This window comes from Protopterus annectens, chromosome 3.part1 (genome assembly GCF_019279795.1).
Source record: "Protopterus annectens isolate FY-2018-M chromosome 3.part1, PAN1.0, whole genome shotgun sequence".
Taxonomy (NCBI): Eukaryota; Metazoa; Chordata; order Ceratodontiformes; family Protopteridae; genus Protopterus; species Protopterus annectens.
Window position 1 is genome coordinate 1,857,649,516 of NC_056732.1, and position 23,519 is coordinate 1,857,673,034.

The window sequence follows — 23,519 nt, forward strand, 5'->3', positions numbered from 1 at the left end:
TCATGTAATACCACTATTATTATAAGAAAGTACATTTCTCAAGATAAGAGTGCACTTCTATGAAGATTTTTGTACTGCCCATGTGGTATCATAAATCAGTAGACTTAATATGTTACTGAAAGAATTTTTATTGCAAATAAATATGAATAATATTTGAATTTCATTCAATAAGGATGTACCTCTGAGATCCCCTTACCTAAAGAAATCATGTTCTTATAGTTCTGTACCATCACCTCCCGGTATAACTCTTTGTCCTGTTCACTCAGCATCTTCCACTCCTCACTTGAAAACTCAACAGCAACATCTTCAAAATTCTTTGGCATCTGAAAACACACAAAATTTACTTGCTCTTCATTTATTGTGCACAGAGATGAACATAAATGGTTTCAACAAGATTGTAACCAGCTGTGTTAAAATGTTCAGTTGTACTAGATGCTGATTTGCTAACATTAATAATTAATCTTTTTCCTGTTCACTGACAGATTTGCAAAATCTTAACTATCTCAGGAGTGGGTTAACAACCAGAATAATGAGTTTTTGTTCATTCAGTGTCAGTATCAGTATAGCATATTGTCTACGCAAGACAATTATTAGTAATACACAAGGGTGTTAACTTGTATGGAGAAGCAAATTATATGGATTTATAATCCTGCACTTAAATCACTGTACTCAGATTAACATAGAAACAAGTTATGGGTGTACCTTAACAACTTTTCTGCATGGCTGATGTTCACCTTCCTCTTCTGATAGGAATATAGCCTTTGTGCCATAAAAGTCACATCACCACCAATACAAACCTTCTTGCCCTTTAAATCAATACCCAGCATGCCACCATCAATCACCAGCTTAATCACCTCAGCACCAATGCAAACTTTCTGGGCTTTAACTCCTCCCCCTCACATAATACCCAATACTCAGTATGCCAGAATCAGTCACTAGCTTAGTCACCTCAGCACCAATACAAATAAGCTTTAACTCTTCCCCTGACAAAATCCCTACCATGCCTCTATCACTGTCCAGTTTTAAGTAGGCCACTCAGAGCACATTCAATTAATGGTCACTACCCTACCAACATCCATACACCCCATCTTCTAGGGAGGGAATGAGGGACTGTAGAGGAGCATGAACCATGACAATTCAGATCTATCATGACAGTAAGTGCATAGCTTTCATATCTATCATGGACTGGTCCATCCTTCTCTATAATCAGGACACAGACCTCAGAAGTGAACCTAGCTGGACTTATGGGACAACAGTGGCCCCAAATGTCAAGTGAAGTACAGATTACATCCAGCATGTAATGCTTCAGAAAGTTGCCTACAGAAGCCCATGCATCAGCAGCATAAATATCATCAGATGCATTATGGAAAAAGGTCTGCGAGATGGCTACTACTCTTGTGGAATGAACTTTAGATTCTCCTGCTAAGGATTTTCCATGCCTCAGATAAACAAACATAATACGCTCAGAAACTTTCTTGACAAAGTCGTTTTAGATACTTTCATGTTCAACATGTTACCAGCAAAGGAGACAAACTGCTTTACTTCTTTCCTGATCCTTAGTCCAGTGAAGGTAAAGCAGCAGCTACCTGTAAACATGTAAACACTGAGGCAGGTATTCTCCCTTGTCTGAATGATGCAGAAAAACTACAGGAAAACTTATGGTCTGGTTGATATTTACGTCAGTAGTCTCGGAGGGATTATTTCATCTTACTACACCTCTGTTTTTATGAAAAATAAGGTATGGTGGATTAGCACACACAATCTGAACTTCAGCCTTCCAGATGCATAGGTAGTTACTAGGCATGCAGAATAGGAGACCATTATGGAGTATAACCCCATTCCCAAAATCCCAATTGCCCCAAAGCACTCTCGGTTTAAGTGACTTGCTAAAGATCACAGAGCAGCTGAATGAAGGTGGAAAGATTCAAACCTTGTACCTTTGGTACACAAAGCCTCTCATTAACAAGTCAGAGCTTTAGTCCTTTGCACTAACTGCTGGATAGCCATGAGTAAAATGTTTTTTTCCAGAAAAGAGCTTCAACTCTGCTCTGAAGGCCAGTTCAAAGGGAGGTTGAGTCAACTGCTCTGGCAAAAATTTGAGATCCCATTGTGGAACAGGACCTGTAACCAGATGTCTGAGGAGAAAGGCTTCCTTTAGAAAACTATTACACAACTTAAGAGAGATAAAAGAGAAATTCTGGCAACCTAAATGAAAGAACAAGATGGATGCTAAGTGAATCACAGTACATAAGAACTTCACTTCTGACCAAAGAATGGGAGGGACATACTCCAGGACTACTGGAACAGGGAGCAACAAAAGGATTCATACATCATTCAAAACCCAAACCACAAAAAGAGTCCATTTTATCTTTGTACATTTTCTCAGTGCTGGGCTTCTGGGTGGAAACAAGGATATAGACCATGCTTGCCAGGGTAAGCTGGTCACTAACCATCATTAGAACTGGAGAATACCAAGCAGTTAATCTGTGGTCAAGAAAATCCAAATGACACTTGCCAGATGGGTGAGACAGGAAGATCCTGGGTGGCCTCAACCTGACAGATTTCTCTCAGGGATGAGGCCACAACGGGGGGAACCAGACCTAGTAAGACCAAAACTGAAGCTATGAGAATGACCCAAACTTCCTTCCATTGCAGTTTCTGAGGGAACTTGGAAAATGTAGGAAACGTAGAAAGCTGTTAAAAGAGACCTGGAAACCTCTGTTGGACTAAGGCCCCCTCATCCTCTGATCCAAGGGAGAATCAGGGAGAAGTCTCTGCACTTCACAAAGGTCAGGTTTGTAAACAGAGAGCAATAAGGACTCTCCACAGGTGGTAAAGAGACCATACTATCAACCAGCTAAGATACCCCTCATGGGGCAACTGCAAGCAATTGCTGATCAGGTTAACTAGTGAGTTGGCTTCGCCAGGTGGTTGAAAGACACATTGTCGAAAGACAATTGTGCGGAAGTATGTTTTCAAGTTTTCAGGTACCCGAATAGAAATGCAGCGACTGTGCAATGAGCAAATGCACATTGACATTCGCTCATTGCAGATTCGGCATTTTGGGTGCAGAGTGAACTATGGTGGGGATCGTGAAGTGGACACTTTCCCCACTGTAGTGCAACCTCACAGTTAGAATAATAAAGTAGGGTGAGTATGGGGGGCACAGTGGGGCTTGCCCCCTGCATTACGATCTGTATTCGTGATTGTAGTTTGAAAATCAGCGAATCTGGTTTTCGATTTTCTGATTTTCAAACATTGGTGCTGTTCGGAATGATGGTTTTCGTCATTCCGGTTTCAACTATTCAAAGGTAAACCTCTCCAGGTATGTGATATCAGAAAGTACAATGAAGACATTGCCTACTCCCAAAGTCTAACAGTCTCTCAACAAGCAAAGTAGGACAGATTATGTCCCGCCAATTAATGTACCACAACATTTGTCAGGTTGTTGCAGGTTATGTCAATCACTTCATGAAGAAGGTTATCATGGGAAGTCTACAGTATGAAAAGGATCACACATCTCTAGGGTGCTGATGTGTAAAATGGCCTTTACATGAGATGGTCCACCCTTAACAATGTTCCCATCTTAGAGGTGAAGTATTCATGGTGACTGTCACCAGGAGATCAGTAATACTTATAAGTGGGCTGCCCAGGGAAAGGCTGTTGCCAGCAAATCCCAAGTTGTGTGCCCTCTTACTAGATAGAGTCCAAAAACTGTTTTCCTTGAGTCTACAAGATCCCCTGCACAACTCAAATATGATATAAGATTATGGAGGCACAAGGCTCCTGTAATTGTAGAAGACTGAAGAAAGCCTGACACCACACCACTTGAATCAAAAAATGTAATCCTTTTCTGAGGGAGCCTAGTTATACAAGTGTGGGTGTCCAGCAGGCATCCTATGAACTTCAGACACTGAGAGGGCTGCAGCTGGGAGTTTGTGACATTCATCATAACTCCAAGGACTGGAAAACAGCTTTAAGGAACTCCTGGCAGCAGTTAGTTTTTATATGGTTGAGGTATAAAGACCCAATCATCTAAATAAGGGAAGATCTTTAACCTATGCAGCCTTTAGTATACTGCTACCACTGACCTATAGCACATAAAAATCCTGTAGGCTAGGATAGTCTGAAATGAAGTCATCTCCCGTGTCCATGCTTACACTTATCATGGTTATCAGAACTTGGCAGAGATTTGGGATGCATTGCTAGGCTTAAAAAGGCCCTTGTGGTCGGTAGCCTAGTAAACATCTATGAACCTATGAAAGACAGGGCTTGAAACTGTTAAGCATAGGTCACAGGTCATTGATCATAGTTAAGATACTAAAGCATGCAGTCCAGACCATTAAGGAATTAGCTCCCACTTGTAATCAGAGTAACACCCTTGACTATCTTGATTTTCAGACATGTGCCTTGGATTTACAACTGGCACATCAAATCTCCTATTCACAGACATGGCACGACCAGCCAACCCTGTGACCATGTCGAACTTCTGAATGGGAACAAACTGATTTAGGCTGCTTAAGCCTAGAATGGACCTGAAATCCAATCCTTAGTCTTCAGTGGCATTAAAAAGAACATGAAGCAATATCCAGACCCTCTCTGCTCTTCTGAGTCCCCCTGGATGTCTCTATTTTGGGTGGTTCTGGAAAGTGCTTCCCTCTTCTGGCAGGATAAAACATTAGGAAGAGGAAGGGACAGTAGTGATGGAAAGGATGTTGTAGCCCATGGATATTATATACTGTGCCCACTGCTCACATGTGATTGTTTACCATGATGACCAGTGGAGGGACAGTCTACCCTCGACTGGATTTAAAGTAAAATAGTTAAGGGTTTGGGACTAGCATAATGGTTTAAGTGTCTGCCCCACAATGTGAGAGGGAAGTGGCTAGGCTTAAAATCTTCTACAAGGGCAACTAGCCTAGTAGTTGTCTATGAACCTATAAAACTACTCCTTGGGGGGGGGGGAGGTTGCTGCTGCCCTAACTGGATGTTGTGGAACTTCTGATTGCTATCAGAACCTGTCCCACCTTGCTGGCATCGTATCCCAAAGGACTGCACCCCTGTAGTTTTACTGGCTGTATTCATGTTGGCAATCTGGAGGCTGCTGACCAAACTAATGCTGTTTGTACTGTAGGCTCTTTTATTCTCTATTATTGGGAGGCAATGGTGAGGAGCAGTGAACCTGATTCCAACATCCATTAGATTTATCTAACTCATTTTCATTGTATTCCAGCTGTACTTTAACCTGAGGCCTGAATAAATGTGTATCAATGGAAGGATCACTAATGAGAAACTCCCTGAAATGTCCTTGGAACTCAGTAAGATGCAGCCATACATGGCATTGCATGGTCACTCCAATACCTGCCTCAATAAGTGCACCACTGGCAGCATTTTGGGCTAACTGCAGGATGAGGTTGGACATAATATATTAACGTTACTTAACAAGCTGAGTACTTGGACATCTACCTTTTGCCCGCTACCTTTTCCAATATCTTACACATCCTGTCTTATGTTGCACTGGAATCACAGTATTTGCAGCTGGTAACAAAGTACAATAAGAAAGTAATATAAGGTTGCATATACTCTCTTTTCATTGCTGTCCAAATCTCTACATTTCTTATCTGGAGAATGAGAGGAGAGGTTCTGTAGTGTGGAAGTCCTCTTACGGGCTGCCACCACAACTACAGAGACCACAACAGGATTCTTGGATCAACACTACCAGTCTTTGGGGCAGGGGGTATGGTATTCAATCAAGATACCTGGAGACAACACATGTTCCTCTTTCCAAGACTCAGTAGAAATGAGACCTACCATCTCATTTTTGGGGTGGACCACCAAGGATGGAGATGGGAAGGACAGAAAAGCTTCTTATTTGGAGAATGAGCTGAGAGGTTCTGTAGTGTGTAAGCCCTCTTACAGACTGCCACCATAACTACAGAGACCATAACAGGCTTCTTGGATCAACACTCCCAGTCTTTGGGGCAGGGAGTAAGGTATTCTCCTGCTCTTTCCAAGACTCAGTAGAAATGAGATCTACCATCTCATTTTTGGGGTGGACCACTGAGGATGTACATAGGAAGGACAGAAAAGCCTCTTGTAAGACCTTCTCTGAGATCTACGTGGAGAACATGGGCCAGTCCCCGTCTGCTTCATGTGAAGGATCCCACTGAGCTTAGGATCAGTAGGGTGATCCAGGAGACCTGGCTTCATCCTTTGACTCTGTCTTTGGCTCTGGTGAGTCTATACAGGGTTTAAGTCTTTAAAAATGTGGTTTATTTCTATGATCTAATCACACTTTTCAGAGGCAGAACAAAGCTCATCTAAATGAGAAAGCATCCAGGCACACCACAAACGTAGCACAACAATCCTGAAATAGAATTTTGTCTCCACAGGACACATGCTTTTTAAAACCTGCTTCTTATATAGAAAACATAAAGAAACTGCCAAAATGGTTAAAGGCAGGCAAACCTGTTAGTGAAGTCTAAACAGGTAAACTGAAAAACAGACCCCACTCACGCAGATCCAAAGAAGCAGCAATTAAAATGGCAACAAATGTTAATGGAGAACTAGGCATCAATTAGAGAAAAAGGAAAAACTTCACCCAAGGTGAACAGGAATGGAGCCAGTGAGGATCAGAACACAGACCCAACAAAAATCGAAAAACTTCAATAATAACTACCACAGCAAAAAAAAAAAAAAAAAAAGATTAGAGGACTACTTATGATCAATGTGCACTTACCCAGCAGAGAAGAATATCAGATCAGTTATGACAGTGCACTAGGGATTGTGGTTAAGTGGAGGACTTAAATCCTTTGAAAACTGCTACAGAACTAGTGACAGAAGAGGATAAACTAGTCCATTCCTTGCTCTAATAGTAAACAGATGTTACATTTAAAAATTCTACTGACAACCAGATGACCCAATGTCAAGACGTTCTTGCACCAGATAAATAATGAAACAATCTAGCAGCCGTTCATTCACTGTTTGTTTTTGTTTGTTTGCTTGTTTGTTTATTTATTTATTATATTTATTTGCCCTTGCTGATCTACATAGTTCAAATGAACAGAATCTACTTTTGGAGGAGGTCCAGGTAATAAAGTGTAGAAATGAAAAAAGAAAAAAAAACAATGCCAAAAATCAATTACAAATAAATATAATTAGTGAAAAAACCTAACAGCTACCATGGCTTTCTAAAGAAACAAAACAACTAATAAAACAAAGAGATCAGGCCTGGTCACTATATCATAGGTTCTTTTATCCTTGATGATGTTTTTTCTTAGCATGGTTTCTAAGTTGTTTGTAAAAGGTAATACTGTTGTTATTTTTGGTCATATTTCCTCACCTGCCAAGAAAAATACCAGCATAATCCACAAAAATTCTGGCAGAATATCAACCACCTCCTTAACCCTGGTAAAACCCCTACCCCTGCCCCCCTCACTACTAACTCCTCTGTGCCCTTAGCCTCGCAGTTCAATTCCCACTTCATCAACTCTATCACTTCTCTCCTAGACAACAAAACAATCCCACCACTCACTGTCCCCTCCCCTCCCTCTGACACAAACTCCTTCTCCTTTATTCTCATTCCAACTTTCTACATAAAATCTCTTATGTAAATTAAAACCCTGCTGCTTAGCTGCTGACCAGCTTCCAAACGAATACCTAAAACTAGCTGCCACATCCATCGTCTACTCCATATCATCACTTATAAACCACTCTATCTTCGAACAGTATGTTCCCAAATTACAGAAAATCTCTCATATCATACCACTTCATAAGGAGCAGCCTATCAGAGACATAACGGACAGTGCAGCGGTAGCATTCTTGCCTCACAGCAAGAGGTTTTCCGGTTTGATTCTCGGCTGGGTGCCTTCTGTGTGGAGTCTGCATGTCCTCCCTGCATTCGTGTGGGTTTTCTCCGGTTGCTCCAGTTTCCTCCCACATTACAAAGACATGCATCTGGAGCATTTCTCCCCGGGCCTCTGCAGAAAATTGTCTTCGTTCCAAGTTGGACTTTCCCGGTTAACAAATGTTAAATAAAAAATAAAAATAAAATAATTAACTACCGTTCCATCACCATTCTATCCCTCCTTGCCAAAATTCTAGAGAAATGTATCCACCAGCAACTCATGAATCACCCCACTACCAACAACCTACTCTTCAGCACCCAGCATGGCTTCAGGCCTAAAGACAGCACTAACGCAGCCCTCATAGCCATTACAGAGACCATTCGCCACCTCAAAAATGAAGGACAACTAGTCTCAGCTATTTTCTTAAATATGTCAAAAGCTTTTGGCACAGTGTCCCATCAGCTGCTCCTCAACAAACTTGCTACTTAAAATCTCAAAACCACACCCCTGACATGGTTTCACAGTTATCTATCTGACCATCAACAGGCCACTAAATGGGGCAAACAGCCTCCCCCCACTATTATCAGTCACCATGGGGGTACCATAAATCTCCATACTTAGGCCCCTCCTTTTCATAATATTTACCAACAACCTATATACTGCCACCCAACATGCCACCATCATCCAATTTGCAGATGACTCCTCCCTTATCTGCTCAGCCCCCTCCCCACACAAACTCCAACACAAAATGCTATCATCCTTCCAAGGCATTGGAAAGTACCTCACCAGCCACCAACTCATCCTAAATCCAAATAAGACCAAGCTCATAATTTTCTCTAATAAATCTTCCAAACCCAGTACCCAATCCCTGGGGAGTGGGATGGGGAAACTACTAATATTCAGAACGAGCAAGAAGTAACACAAAAAGAAATATTCCAAGAAAACAACTGCATAGTCAGAAATGTACAAGATATGGGCAATAATTAAAAAGGATGACAAAAGTAAAAAATAAATAAAATAAGGAAAGCATGTAGAAAAGGGATCAGAAACATATGATGAAGGAGATGCCCAGTGGAATATAAGATAAGAATAATTCAATTGGTAACAGATTGGGAGAGAGAAAAATAAAATGTATATGGGTTAGTACGAAAGGAAATAGAGGGAAAGGGATAATTGTAGAGTAGTAGCTGTAAATGTAAATAGATTAAACGTTTACCTAGAAGGCCAGGTGTTATATAGAATGGTGTACAAGTTTTGACATGGACATAATAGTAATTCTTGACTAATAAAGAAAGATTACAAACTGAAATATTATGGGGGAATAAAATTGCTTGCAATTTTGGCAAAGAAATGTTCAGGAATAGAAACTTTATTAAAAAAAATAAAATAGTGGATTGATCTTGGTTATTATGGGGAGGATTATGATAATATATATAAGATGGAAAGAACAGGTATACAGAATATTGCTGTTTATGCATACACTACGGGCAAAGAGAGAGAGAACATGATGAAAACATTTTACAGTATACTACAATAAATATTGATATTATAGTTGTAGGAGATTTTAATTGTGATAAAAAAGAGGAAAGACAAGGATGAAAGAAAGATGTCAGAGATAGTTTGGTGTGGCAAATTAAATGTTTGGAAAACAAAAAGCTGGACTTACAGAAGAGGAGAGCATAAACCAGAATATATTTTTGACATCTATGAATACAGACATTGTTAAAGAAACAGTAATAGAAACAGTCTTTTTTCAGATCATTTGGCTATTTAGATAGAGATACAAGGAAAACGATATATAAGGATAGATAAAGGAATAAAAAGATTCAAGCAAGGCCTGACTGAATAGAGTATCAAACGTGTGTTAACATGAAAAAACAGATGCTTTTTAAATGTTTTAAATGAAGGTTTCAAGTATAGAGAATTCTGACATGGCATAGTCAAGTTATAAGGAAAAAGGGGGGGAAATGGCATACACAACTGGAAACTGGTAGTTTTGAATAATACAGATTATAATTTTTTATGAAAATAAGTCAGGGCAGAATAGAAATGGAAATGAAAGTAAACAACATCATAGATGAAACAATATATAGTGAGATCTGACCACAAACTAATCACCCTGGATATACATATCCCACCTCCACCCCCAGCACAAAAGACCACAGTGAAAAACTTCTCAAAAGCAGACTTCACTCTTCTTAAGACTGAGATGGTATCCTTTAAGCCCACTGGGCCAGTGGACACCACATCCCACAATGCCGAATCCTTCACAAATGCTTTCTATGGACATCTCCAAGAATGCATGGATCATGCAATCCCAAATAAATCCAAGTCCCTCTCCACCAAAGGCAAGCGTCCTGTCTGGTGGACCTCAGCCATTAACAAATTGTATAACAAAAGAAGGAAGCTACTGCACGACAGAGCAAAATCCCATAAAGGGAAGACATCTCTGATCAACATTAGCAGAAAACTACGTTCTCTCATAAAAACATCCAAGGCCAACTTTGAGAGAAAAATCGCTAAGGCCACTAAAGATAACCACAAAGCATTCTTCAGCTATGTTAGAAACCTGGGCGGAAACCCTCAGATATGCTCAGAGTTAGTTCACAACAACAAAAAATACACTGAACCCACAGATATTGCCAACATTCTGGCTGACAGGTTCAGTGCAAATTTCTTCCCTCCGTCACCCCCAAAAGAAGAAATACTTATCCCAGCTGAATGTAATCTCCCTGTCATCTCAGATGTCCAAGTGAGAACTGCCCTCAACAAAGCTAAAAACACAGCATCAATGGGACCTGACGGTATCCTGGGTTGCGTGCTACGTAAACTCCAAGAGGAGCTAAACCCGCACATAAAAATGCTATTTAACCTTAGCCTTACTAGAGGATATGTACCTGAACACTGGCGTACAGCAACAGTGGTCCCACTCCACAAAGGGGGTACCTCTACAGACCCTGGGAACTACCACCCCATAAGCTTAACCAGCCTGGTCTGCAAAGCTATGGAAAGAATCATTATGGAACTAATAAATGGAGACATAGGGGACCTACAGACACTTGACCCCACCCAGTTCGGCTTTGTAAAGGGCAGATCCTGCCTTTTGAACCTGGTTGACTTTTTCAAAACAGTCACTAGAGCCATTGATGAAGGCAAAGCAGTCCATACAGCCTACCTGGACTTGGCTAAGGCCTTCGACACAATACCCCACTCAGGCATCATAGATAAGCTCAACAGCTTAAACATAAACCCTTATGTCACTAGATGGGTTGCAAACTGGCTAAAGGACAGAACCCATAAAGTTAAAATCGCTGGAGCAATGTCAGACTCAAAGCCAGTCACAAGTGGTGTCCAACAGGGATCTGTCCTGGGACCCCTCTTGTTCGGCATTTATTTCTCAGATGTTAAGGCAAACATTGGAGGGTTGTGGCTGACAAAGTTCGCAGATGACTGCAAACTAGGCGCCATAGTCGATACACCAGCGGACACATACATCCTACAAAAAGGCCTCACAGAAACGGACAACTGGTGCCGGAGTCACGGCCTTAAACTAAATGCCAAAAAATGTATAGTCATCCTCTTTGGGAAAAACAAAGTACCCACAAATTATCACATAGACAGCAACCCACTGAGTACGGAAAAAGTAATCAGAGACCTAGGGACCCAAGTCGACAGTGACCTCTCATTTGACACCCACATTGCCAAAGTGGTTAGAAAAACATTCTACCTTGCACACCTCATCATGAAGGGATTCACATCCAGATCCAAGGATGTCATTGTACCCCTGTACTCCTCCCTCATCAGACCCATGATTGAGTACAATGCCCCATTTGGTATGTACCTCACCCGGCATTTGCAACAGCTGGAGAGACCACAAAAGTACCTCACCAAGAGGATCAAGGGTCTCCAACATATGTCTTATTCTGCCAGACTAAAGAAACTCCAGCTCTATTCAGTAGCATACCACCTGCTCAGAGGTGATCTCTGCCTGACGTACAAGGCCATGTCCAATCAGGATCTGATGGACATGCTCCACCTCAAAAATCCAAATCCATCAGGACCACGAGCTAAAGACTTAAACCTCGGCACAAGTATGAATAGGACATGCTGGAGGGATAGAGTCATAACCCAGAGGCTTCCCATGCTTTGGAACAAGATCCCAGTTCATGTTAGGCAGAGCCCTCACTGACTCTCTTCAAGAGAAATCTTGATGAGTGGATGGGAGATCGTAAGTTTACCCCAGGGGTCACATCTGTGTCACTGCTAGACAGGGGCACAGTAAACTAATTCTATTATATAAGGGGACCTTCATTGTGTCACTACTAGACAGAGGCACAGTATTCTAAATCTATTCTGTGCATTTTTGTACCATTTCATGGGGTGGTGAAAGCCACATCACTATGGCTAGGCTTACAAATGCCCCAGGGCAGATAGCCTAGTACTAAACTATGAAACTATGAAACTATAAAGGAAAAGGGCGTCAATAATTATTATTACAATGTAGAGAATTAGTAGACAACAACATAAACATGAAGGAACAAGTAAAATCATGATAGGTGATGTGAGTAAAGCTTTTGATACTATATACCATGGAACTTTATAGGAAATATTTAAGTCTTACAACTTAAGCAGTAAGATAAAACAATATGTGTGTAACTGTATATGAACAATATAAAATAAAAAAATGGCGAATGGTTGGTTAAGTGAGGAGATAAAAACTGCAATATAAGGTATCATTTAAATGTACAAAAATACAGTATTCTCTTTGCATAAGTCTAGAAATGCAGCCATATTAAAGCAGGCCTTCACAATGTGCATACAGTTTCAGTCATTGCACTTTCAATTAGTGAAAATAACCTTCAGTCAAGAATACTGATAAGAACAGAATGTGCAGTACATTGAAAACAAACTGATCTTGCAAGGCTTGGGAATCAAAGCTAAAGAGGCATGTAGAAACTTATAGGATTTTGGTATCATTAGGAGATACTTCAGACACAATAAGGTAGTTACCTCGTTTGGAGTGATATGCAGAAAGACAATGCAGTACAGACACTCAAGTATGAATACAGAAGTCAGGTCAAATGTTCAGCATTCCAGATATTAATTATACTATTCAGGAGGAAAGGAATATGAACAATATAAGAGAAAAGGCTGCAGACTGTTTCAGTTTATCAGCACTGTTACTGGAGACAGTATTCGGATACTGCTGAGATCTACCTCCACTGTACATAATAAAGCATTCTTAACCAAACTACAGTATTTGCAGACTTTATTCTGAAATGTATAAGACCTGGCACATAAAGGAGAGACTGGCACCTGTTCAACACAGTTCTGGATAATTAATAAAGACATTCATTCCAGTCTCATTCTAGTTTCAGCCAATTATCTCCTGTTCATAACAGTATTTTACAATCATATCAATTCTTATAAAAAAAAGAGATTAAAAGATAATGCAGGGATGTCCATTGAGTAGCATAATGTTTACCTTAGTAATGAATGTAACATCAAGTGTCATAAATCAAGAGATGAAAGAGATAGGATGTGTAACAAAGGAAGGTGTTGTACTGCCTATTAAGTCATAGGATATATAACGAAAGCAGGTGTTGCACTGCCTATTAAGTCATAGGATATATAACGAAGGAAGGTGTTGCACTCCCTATTAAGTCATACAATACAAAACAAAGGAAGGCGTTGCACTGCCTAGTAAGTCATAGGATAAGTAATGAAGGAAGGTGCTGCACTGCCTATTAAGTCACAGGATATGTAACGAAGGAAGGCATTGCACTGCCTATTAAGTCATAGGATACGTAACGAAGGAAGGTGTTGTACTGCCTATTAAGTCATACGATACGTAACAAAGGAAGGTGTTCCACTGCCTACTAAGTCATAGGCTACATAACGAAGGAAGGTGTTGTTCTGCCTATTAAGTCATAGGATATGTAATGAAGGAAGGCCTTGCACTGCCTATTAAGTCATAGGATATGTAACGAAGGAAGGTGTTGCACTGCCATCTAAGTCATAAGCTACATAATGAAGGAAGGTGTTGCACTGCCTATTACGTCATAGGATACGTAATGAAGGAAGGTGTTGCACTGCCTATTAAGTCATAGGATATGTAACGAAGGAAGGTGTTGCACTGCCTATTAAGTCATAAGATACGTAACAAAGGAAGGTGTTGCACTGCCTACTAAGTCATAGGCTACATAACGAAGGAAGGTGTTGCACTGCCTATTAAGTCACAGGATACATAATGAAGGAAGGTGATGTACTGCCTATTAAGTCATACGATACGTAACGAAGGTGTTGCACTGCCTAAGTCATAGGTTACATAATGAAGGAAGGTGTTGCACTGCCTACTAAGTCATGGGATACATAATGAAGGAAGGTGTTGTTCTGCCTATTAAGTCATAGGATATGTAATGAAGGAAGGCCTTGCACTGCCTATTAAGTCATAGGATATGTAACGAAGGAAGGTGTTGCACTGCCATCTAAGTCATAAGCTACATAATGAAGGAAGGCGTTGCACTGCCTATTACGTCATAGGATACGTAATGAAGGAAGGTGTTGCACTGCCTATTAAGTCATAGGATATGTAACGAAGGAAGGTGTTGCACTGCCTATTAAGTCATAGGATACGTAATAAAGGAAGGTGTTGCATTGCCTATTAAGTCATAGGATACGTAACGAAGGAAGGTGTTGTACTGCCTATTAAGTCATAGGATATGTAACGAAGGAAGGTGTTGCACTGCCTATTAAGTCATAGGATACGTAATGAAGGAAGGTGTTGCACTGCCTATTAAGTCACAGGATTCGTAACGAAGGAAGGTGTTGTACTGCCTATTAAGTCATAGGATACATAACGAAAGAAGGTGTTGCACTGCCTATTAAGTCATAGGATACGTAACGAAGGAAGGTGTTGCACTGCATATTAAGTCAATAGATACGTAACGAAGGAAGGTGTTGCACTGCCTATTAAGTCACAGGATATATAATGAGGGAAGGTGTTGCACTGCCTATTAAGTCACAGGATAGATAATGAAGGAAGGTGTTGCACTGCCTATTGTCATAGAGTGCATAACGAAGGAAGGTGTTGCACTGCCTATTAAGTCATAGGATATGTAACGAAGGAAGGTGCTGCACTGCTTATTAAGTCATACGATATGTAGCAAAGGAAGGTGTATCACTGCCTATTAAGTCACAGGATATATAAGGAAGGAAGGTGTTGTACTGCCTATTAAGTCATAGGATATGTAACGAAGGAAGGTGTTGTACTGCCTATTAAGTCATAGGATACTTAATGTAGGAAGGTGTTGCACTTCCTATTAAGTCATAGGATATGTAACGAAGGAAGGTGCTGCACTGCCTATTAAGTCATAGGATATGTAACAAAGGAAGGTGTTGCACTGCCTAGTAAGTCAGAGGATATGTAACGAAGGAAGGCGTTGTACTGCCTATTAAGTCATAGGATACGTAATGAAGGAAGGTGTTGCACTGCCTATTAAGTCATAGGATAAGTAACGAATAAAAATTTTGTACTCCCTAGTAAGTCATAGAATATATAACGAAGGAAGGAATTGCACTGCCTATTAAATCATACGATACGTAACAAAGGAAGGTGTTGCACAGCCTGTTAAGTTATAGGATACGTAATGAAGGAAGTTGTTGCACTGCCTAGTAAGTCATAGGATAAGTAATGAAGGAAGGTGTTGCACTGCCTATTAGGTCATAGGATACGTAACAAAAGAAGGAGTAGCACTGCCTATTAAGTCATAGGATATGTAATGAAGGAAGGTGTTGCTCTGTCTATTAAGTCATAGGATACGTAACAAAGGAAGGTGTTGCACTGCCTATTAAGTCATGGGATACGTAACGAAGAAAGGTGCTGCACTGCCTATTAAGTCATAGGATACGTAATAAAGGAAGGTGTTGCACTGTCTAGTAAGTCAGAGGATATGTAACGAAGGAAGGTGTTGTACTGCCTATTAAGTCAGAGGATACGTAATGAAGGAAGGTGTTGCACTGCCTATTAAGTCATAGGATATGTAACGAAGGAAAATTTTGTACTCCCTAGTAAGTCATAACGAAGGAAGGAGTCGCACTGCCTATTAAGTCATACGATACGTAACAAAGGAAGGTGTTGCATTGCCTATTAAGTTATAGGATACGTAATGAAGGAAGGTGTTGCACTGCCTAGTAAGTCATAGGATACGTAACGAAGGAAGGTGTTGCACTGCCTATTAAGTCATAGGATACGTAATGAAGGAAGGTGTTGCACTGCCTAGTAAGTCATAGGATAAGTAACGAAGGAAGGTGTTGCACTGCCTATTAAGTCATAGGATACGTAATGAAGGAAGGTGTTGCACTGCCTATTAAGTCATAGGATATGTAATGAAGGAAGGTGTTGCTCTGCCTATTAAGTCATAGGATACATAATGAAGGATGGTGTTGCACTGCCTATTAAGTCATAGGATACGTAACGAAGGAAGGTGTTGCACTGCCTATTAAGTCATAGGATATGTAACGAAGGAAGGTGTTGCACTGCCTATTAAGTCATAGGATATATAACGAAGGAAGGTGTTGCACTGCCTATTAAGTCATAGGATATGTAACGAAGGAAGGTGCTGCACTGCTTATTAAGTCATACGATATGTAGCAAAGGAAGGTGTATCACTGCCTATTAAGTCACAGGATATATAAGGAAGGAAGGTGTTGTACTGCCTATTAAGTCATAGGATATGTAACGAAGGAAGGTGTTGTACTGCCTATTAAGTCATAGGATACTTAATGTAGGAAGGTGTTGCACTTCCTATTAAGTCATAGGATATGTAACGGAAGGTGCTGCACTGCCTATTAAGTCATAGGATATGTAACAAAGGAAGGTGTTGCACTGCCTACTAAGTCAGAGGATATGTAACGAAGGAAGGCGTTGTACTGCCTATTAAGTCATAGGATCGTAATGAAGGAAGGTGTTGCACTGCCTATTAAGTCATAGGATAAGTAAATAAAAATTTTGTACTCCTAGTAAGTCATAGAATATATAACGGAAGGAATTGCACTGCCTATTAAATCATACGATCGTAACAAAGGAAGGTGTTGCACAGCCTGTTAAGTTATAGGATACGTAATGAAGGAAGTTGTTGCACTGCCTAGTAAGTCATAGGATAAGTAATGAAGGAAGGTGTTGCACTGCCTATTAGGTCATAGGATACGTAACAAAGAAGGAGTAGCACTGCCTATTAAGTCATAGGATATGTAATGAAGGAAGGTGTTGCTCTGTCTATTAAGTCATAGGATCGTAACAAAGGAAGGTGTTGCACTGCCTATTAAGTCATGGGATACGAAGGCGAAGGTGCTGCACTGCCTATTAAGTCATAGGATACGTAATAAAGGAAGGTGTTGCACTGTCTAGTAAGTCAGAGGATATGTAACGAAGGAAGGTGTTGTACTGCCTATTAAGTCAGAGGATACGTAATGAAGGAAGATGTTGCACTGCCTATTAAGTCATAGGATATGTAACGAAGGAAAATTTTGTACTCCCTAGTAAGTCATAACGAAGGAAGGAGTCGCACTGCCTATTAAGTCATACGATACGTAACAAAGGAAGGTGTTGCATTGCCTATTAAGTTATAGGATACGTAATGAAGGAAGGTGTTGCACTGCCTAGTAAGTCATAGGATAATGCGAAGGAAGGTGTTGCACTGCCTATTAAGTCATAGGATACGTAATGAAGGAAGGTGTTGCACTGCCTAGTAAGTCATAGGATAAGTAACGAAGGAAGGTGTTGCACTGCCTATTAAGTCATAGGATACGTAATGAAGGAAGGTGTTGCACTGCCTATTAAGTCATAGGATATGTAATGAAGGAAGGTGTTGCTCTGCCTATTAAGTCATAGGATACATAATGAAGGATGGTGTTGCGCTGCCTATTAAGTCATAGGATACGTAACGAAGGAAGGTGTTGCACTGCCTATTAAGTCATAGGATATGTAACGAAGGAAGGTGTTGCACTGCCTATTAAGTCATAGGATATATAACGAAGGAAGGTGTTGCACTGCCTATTAAGTCATAGGATATGTAACGAAGGAAGGTGTTGCACTGCCTATTAAGTCATAGGATAAGTAACAAAGGAAGGTGTTGCATTGCCTAGTAAGTCATAGGATATGTAATGAAGGAAGGTGTTGCATTGCTTATTAAGTCATAGGATATGTAATGAAGGAAGGTGTTGCACTGCCTATTAAGTCATAGGATATGTAACGAACGAAGGTGTTGCACTGCATATAAAGTCATAGGATACGTAACGAAGGAAGGTGTTGCACTGCCTAGTAAGTCATAGGATATGTAATGAAGGAAGGTGTTTCACTGCCTAGTAAGTCATAGGTTATGTAATGAAGGAAGGTGTTGTACTGCGTATTAATTCATAGGATACGTAATGAAGGAAGGTGTTGCACTGCGTATTAAGTCATAGGATATGTAATAAAGGAAGGTGTTGCACTGCCTACTAAGTCATGGGATACGTAATGAAGGAAGGTGCTGCACTGCCTAGTAAGAGTAAAACTCTATATTACTGTCATGAATGGCATATTTAGCAGCAGGACCTAGTTTACCTTTATCATATGAAAAAGAGATTTATACTATCATATTCTCATTCATATGAGGAATCTAGACTCAGTCTCTTAAAGAGAGGTATATTGTATGTTTTTACTAGGTTTGATAAAAGCTGTGTTATATGCATCATTGTTGAATTTTTGTAAAATACTTAAGTGGATAAAAGAAATTAGTTAGGAATTGCTTACTAATATGATGGAAATATGGAAAAGAATGGAAAGTATATAAAAGACTGGAAAGAAGGATATGGTATAAAAATATTACGTGTAAATTCCATTATGTATATTTTTGAAAAAATGAAGGGAAAAATTACAGGGAGAAAAAATAAACTATAAAAGCAAGAATTAACAGGTGTAAAAATGTGACAGAATGTAAAAGATTGCTTATGGAGACTGATGATAAAGAAATTGCCTGTGAAAGCAGACATGGCACATAAAAATAGGATGAAAGAATACATAAATTTTGTAAAGAAGTTGGAATTAGTGAACATGGGTTTTTAAAATGTAAAATAAATGTAAAAATATGGAAAAAATAGGAGAAATGAACGGGTCTATATTATATCACCGAACGCTTAAAAAAGCGAACGGTGATTAATCAACCCCATGTAAGCAAAAACTTACAATATCGAACTGTCCAATATGAAAAATCGCTGTTCTAACAAAAAAAAAAAGAAAACAATTTAAAACATTACATTAAATGGCGGGCTTCACCCCCCCCCACACCCCCCCTACTTAAATATACCAACTCCGAGACCGCACTACAGTGCCGAAAATGGCAAAGTACCGAAGAGGCCATGCAAATTCTTTCCCAGGGAAAGAATTTGCTTAAATGCCACTTCGATATTTTGCCGTTTCAGTCTTTTAAGTTCGACCAAGATGCATTTGGTCTTCTAATATAGACCCAAAATGAACTACTCTGAAGATATAAAGAAAGCAGATAATCTACATATGAGCAATATCGAATATGGTTATTAGAAAGATAAGACTGATGAATATGTACAGAAAATATGTAAAAGAATGTGTAATTTTGTATGCATTACATGGAATCAGAGAATAAAAGAAATAATGTTTAATGAGAATTGGTAATAATACTAGAAAAAGTCAGACTTTGGTTGTGGAAAATGGAGTGGCTGTGAGACAGAAGGCAGAAATACAGTTATGTATAATGAAGTCCTGCATATAGTATTGTAAATGTTGTACATGACTGTTTTAATTTTATTGTAATGCAAAAATTTCTTAAATAAAAGGACCCCCACTCTTTTTGATCAGTGCAGTGAATTATTTTACATCCACCTGAACTATGGCCATCTCAAGCAGCTGGACCTCAGTTTAACATCTCATCCAAAGAACACATTCAGGACTGCAGCACCCCCTAATGTTGCACTAAGTGGCAGCATTCCAATCAATTGGAGTGGTAACAGAACTCACAGCCTTCTGGTCTTCCAGCACCAAAGATAAATGAGCAATTATTGTGCCACTGATCACTTACATGTTTACTTTCAGCAAGAGACTTATTTTTTTATAAACCACTGTTTGCTAATGTAGTCCATCATCAATATCAACAGCAGTGGACTCAGCTGAACCCTGATGCACAACCACTCCTACTGGAGCCCCTCTGTGAGCCCAAACACTGCTCATACTTGAGTCATTGGGTCTTTGTACATAGCCTGCACTAATTCTATTACAGTTTCTGGAACTTCTAACCCCATTAGGATTGCCTAAATCTGCTTTTTTGGGACCTTATCATATGCTTTCTCCAAGTATAAGAATGTCCAGTTAGATTCTTTCCTCATCTCTTCTCAACTATCCATCTTAATGCAGACATCGGTTCAGTTATGCAGCATCATGATCCAAATCCAAACTGGTCATCTCTCATCCTACTCTCTCCTACTCCAGGAATTCAATATCAAGCACCCTATATAGTGCTTTCATGCGGTGTGTCAGGATTTTGATGCCACTATACCACCTACAGCTGTAAATGCCCCCTTTATTCTTGACCACTGACACTGGTATATTTATTCTCCAGTCACCTGGGATACAGCTTTCTCTCCATACTGCTAGGAGTATCCTCAGGAGCCATTTCTCCCCTATCTTACCCAACATCTTTATTATATCTGCTGTGACATCACTTGAGCCTGCTGCTTTCCCTGACTTAATTTTCCTTAGCACTGTTCTAACCACTTCTAGGTGGGCTCCTCCTCTTCTTTCATCATAGGCTGTGTCTGGGCAGAACAGCTTCTGTGTGTTTTCTTTATTTAGAAGCTGACGGAAGTACTCCTTCCCTCTGCCTTTGATGTTCTGTGGACTAGTGAGCAGGTTGTTGCGGACATCCCTTAAGAAGGGTGTCTGACTATCTTATTTATCTTTCTTTCTTTGTCCTGCAACCTGATACTGCTTCTTTGTGGCATCTAATGAGACACTTTCCAGAAGCTGGTATCAAGCCTCCGATGCCTCATTCTTTGCTGCTGCTACTCCTCTCTTAGCCTCTCTGTTAGCCAGCCAGTATTCCTTCCTAGCCTGATCTGTCATTCCTATCTCCCACTTTTTCTTGTACTTCTTGGACTTCTGCATTCCACCACCAGCTTTCCTTATACACCTTACTTCCATACCTGGCTCGGCCACATAACTGTTCTGTAGTCCTCACACATGCTGTTTTAAGTACTGCCATTCTTCTTCAACTCCACCTATTTCCTCATTTTCCTGAGGTGTTAGAACCCAGACTAATTCCTTGAACTGTTGTACTTTCTCAACAGTCAACTTCCAGGTCTTCAGCCTGGTCTCTGTTGACCTTAGAGACTTCACTGACCACTGCTTATAGCTGATTGTGGCAACCAGTGGTTTATGCTGTGGGCCAACCATTTCACTAGGGATGACATTGCAATCACAGATTCTACCCCAGTGACCTTTCCTTTCTAGGAGGAAGCCTACCCTAACTGCATCTTGGCCACTCTTGTAAGCGATTTTGACTGTGTCTCTTGCTGAACCATGTGTTGGTCATCATCAAGCTATTTGCCAAGCAGATGTTTAGAATGACCATTCCTTTATTCATGTTGCCCCACCCATGTGGACCCACACAGTATGCATATCCTGTTCTGTATGTCCCAATATGTGCATTCAAGTCACTCATTAATCAACACCAATTCATGTAATCCTACTTTATCTCATAAGTCCTGCAACAGCTGTCTAAATGCACTCCTTTCCCTCACTATGACAACCTTGCTACGGACATGTGTTGAGATTATTAATAGTGCCCTATCCTTACACTGAAGTCTGATCGCCATGAGTCTGTCACTAATGCTGATGATATCCCTCACTGTCTTCTGAAGTCTCTCCCTCACCTTAAGTGACACACCATTTCTGCTCCTGAGTAGTAGACTCGGAATCCAAGCCAAGTGGCTTTGCTGCACTGACCTTCCATCTTGTCAGCTGGATATATGGGATGTCCACCCTCTTCCTTACCATCATTTCATCCACTTCCATGTTGCATTCTGTCAGTGAACCTACACTGAGTGTAGCAATTCTTCTTCTTACAAAAAAAAAGGTCTAATTATGAGGCCTTGCTGCAGCAGGACTGAAAATGGATCTTCTGGGATAGTTCATGTAAGGATCAGAACCACATTCCTTAAAACTGAAAGGAATGGGACAGCACAAATAGAAAGCATTGCCACTGGCACTAGTCTACATCAGAGTCCAAAATGACAGGATGAGCCACTTAAGTACCAGAACCAGGGAAACTGTCTCTGTAGCTGTCCCGAAGGGTCAAATTAATAACAGGATGAATACAGAGTCTTATATCCAAATGGAAAAAAAAATAAGTGTTAGTTTGTGGAGAACAATGCCTGACCCTGTAGGAACAGCAACTACAACTGCTCGCAGTAACCGATGAGGTATAAACAACCAGAAAGATAATTAAAAACAAAAAGGTTCTCCACAACTAAGGAGAACTGATGTCGGTGGTTGTGTCCACCTCAGCCACCATCTGAGGTTGTGTCCACTTCTACCATCACTGTCAGAGGTCATGTCCACCACTACCACCACTGACATCAGCAATCATGTCCACCACCACTGACAGCATGTCCACCAACAATGTCAACAGCCACATCAACCACCAACAGCAGTCATGTCCATCACCACAGACACTGACGCCAGCAGTCATATCCACCATCACCACCACCAATGATGTCAGTGGTCATGTCCACTAACACTAAGGGGTACTGACTGCACTGGTCATGTCCACCACCACTGACAGCAGTGGTGAAGTCCGCCAACTCTAAGAGGAACTGTGTACAGAGTTTTGCATGTTCATTCCAAGTTAAGAGGGAGTGGGGGTGCTTTGTTTGAGGGTTTTCATTAAAACAGAAAGTCTTGAAAAATGTGACATAGGTTTAAATGGAGATGAGAAGAAACATACAAAATAGTCAGCCTGCTAAACGTTAGTATATGCATGTAACACAAAAGCTGGAAATACACATTCAAAAGAACACATGTATAATAGGTGGGAATAATAGCTTTTTATCATGGTGGTTAGGCTGTCCACATTATCCTGGGACATGAATGGCCTTACAGTTATATATAAAAAGGAAAGAGGACTGAATTATATTAAGAAATGCAGAATATAAATAGAAATGCTGCAGGAGATTTGTTTGGAAAGAAATGAGCATGTGAATTTGACAAACAAGGGATTTCAGAATGAATATTAAGCAGAATATCAGGGAGCGGAAAAGGGGAGTAACTATATTAACCGCTAGAGGGGCTCCAATAGTGGTAGATGAGGGGGAAAAAGAGAAAAATGATAGATTTGTGGCAGTAAGGGGCTATTGGTAAGGGGAAGAGGATTACAATGGCATGTATTTATATTCCACTGAAAGCTACTATTATGGAACTTTAGAAAATTTTGGGAGAAATAATCAGCTTTCAGTAGAGAATATTATTTATAGGTGGGGACTGGAATTTGATTTGCAATAGTGACGATGTATCAGGGAGACCTAGAAGGGACAATATAACAAAAGAGGGCAGATTTCTGAAGAAATTTATGAAAATATGTATTTGACATGGAAGATGTGAATTCA

At 40.3% G+C, this 23,519-nt stretch overlaps 1 protein-coding gene across 1 annotated transcript in view; it reads right to left on the minus strand.

Moving 5' to 3' along the window:
- The window catches only part of LOC122797932 (zinc finger protein 182-like), a 214,030-nt gene that overhangs the window by 101,961 nt on the left and 88,550 nt on the right, over positions 1-23,519 (minus strand). Inside the window, exon 2 of the mRNA XM_044066450.1 lies at positions 197-323. Within this exon, the coding sequence (XP_043922385.1) occupies positions 197-323 (127 nt within the window). The remainder of the gene's footprint in view (positions 1-196; positions 324-23,519) is intronic.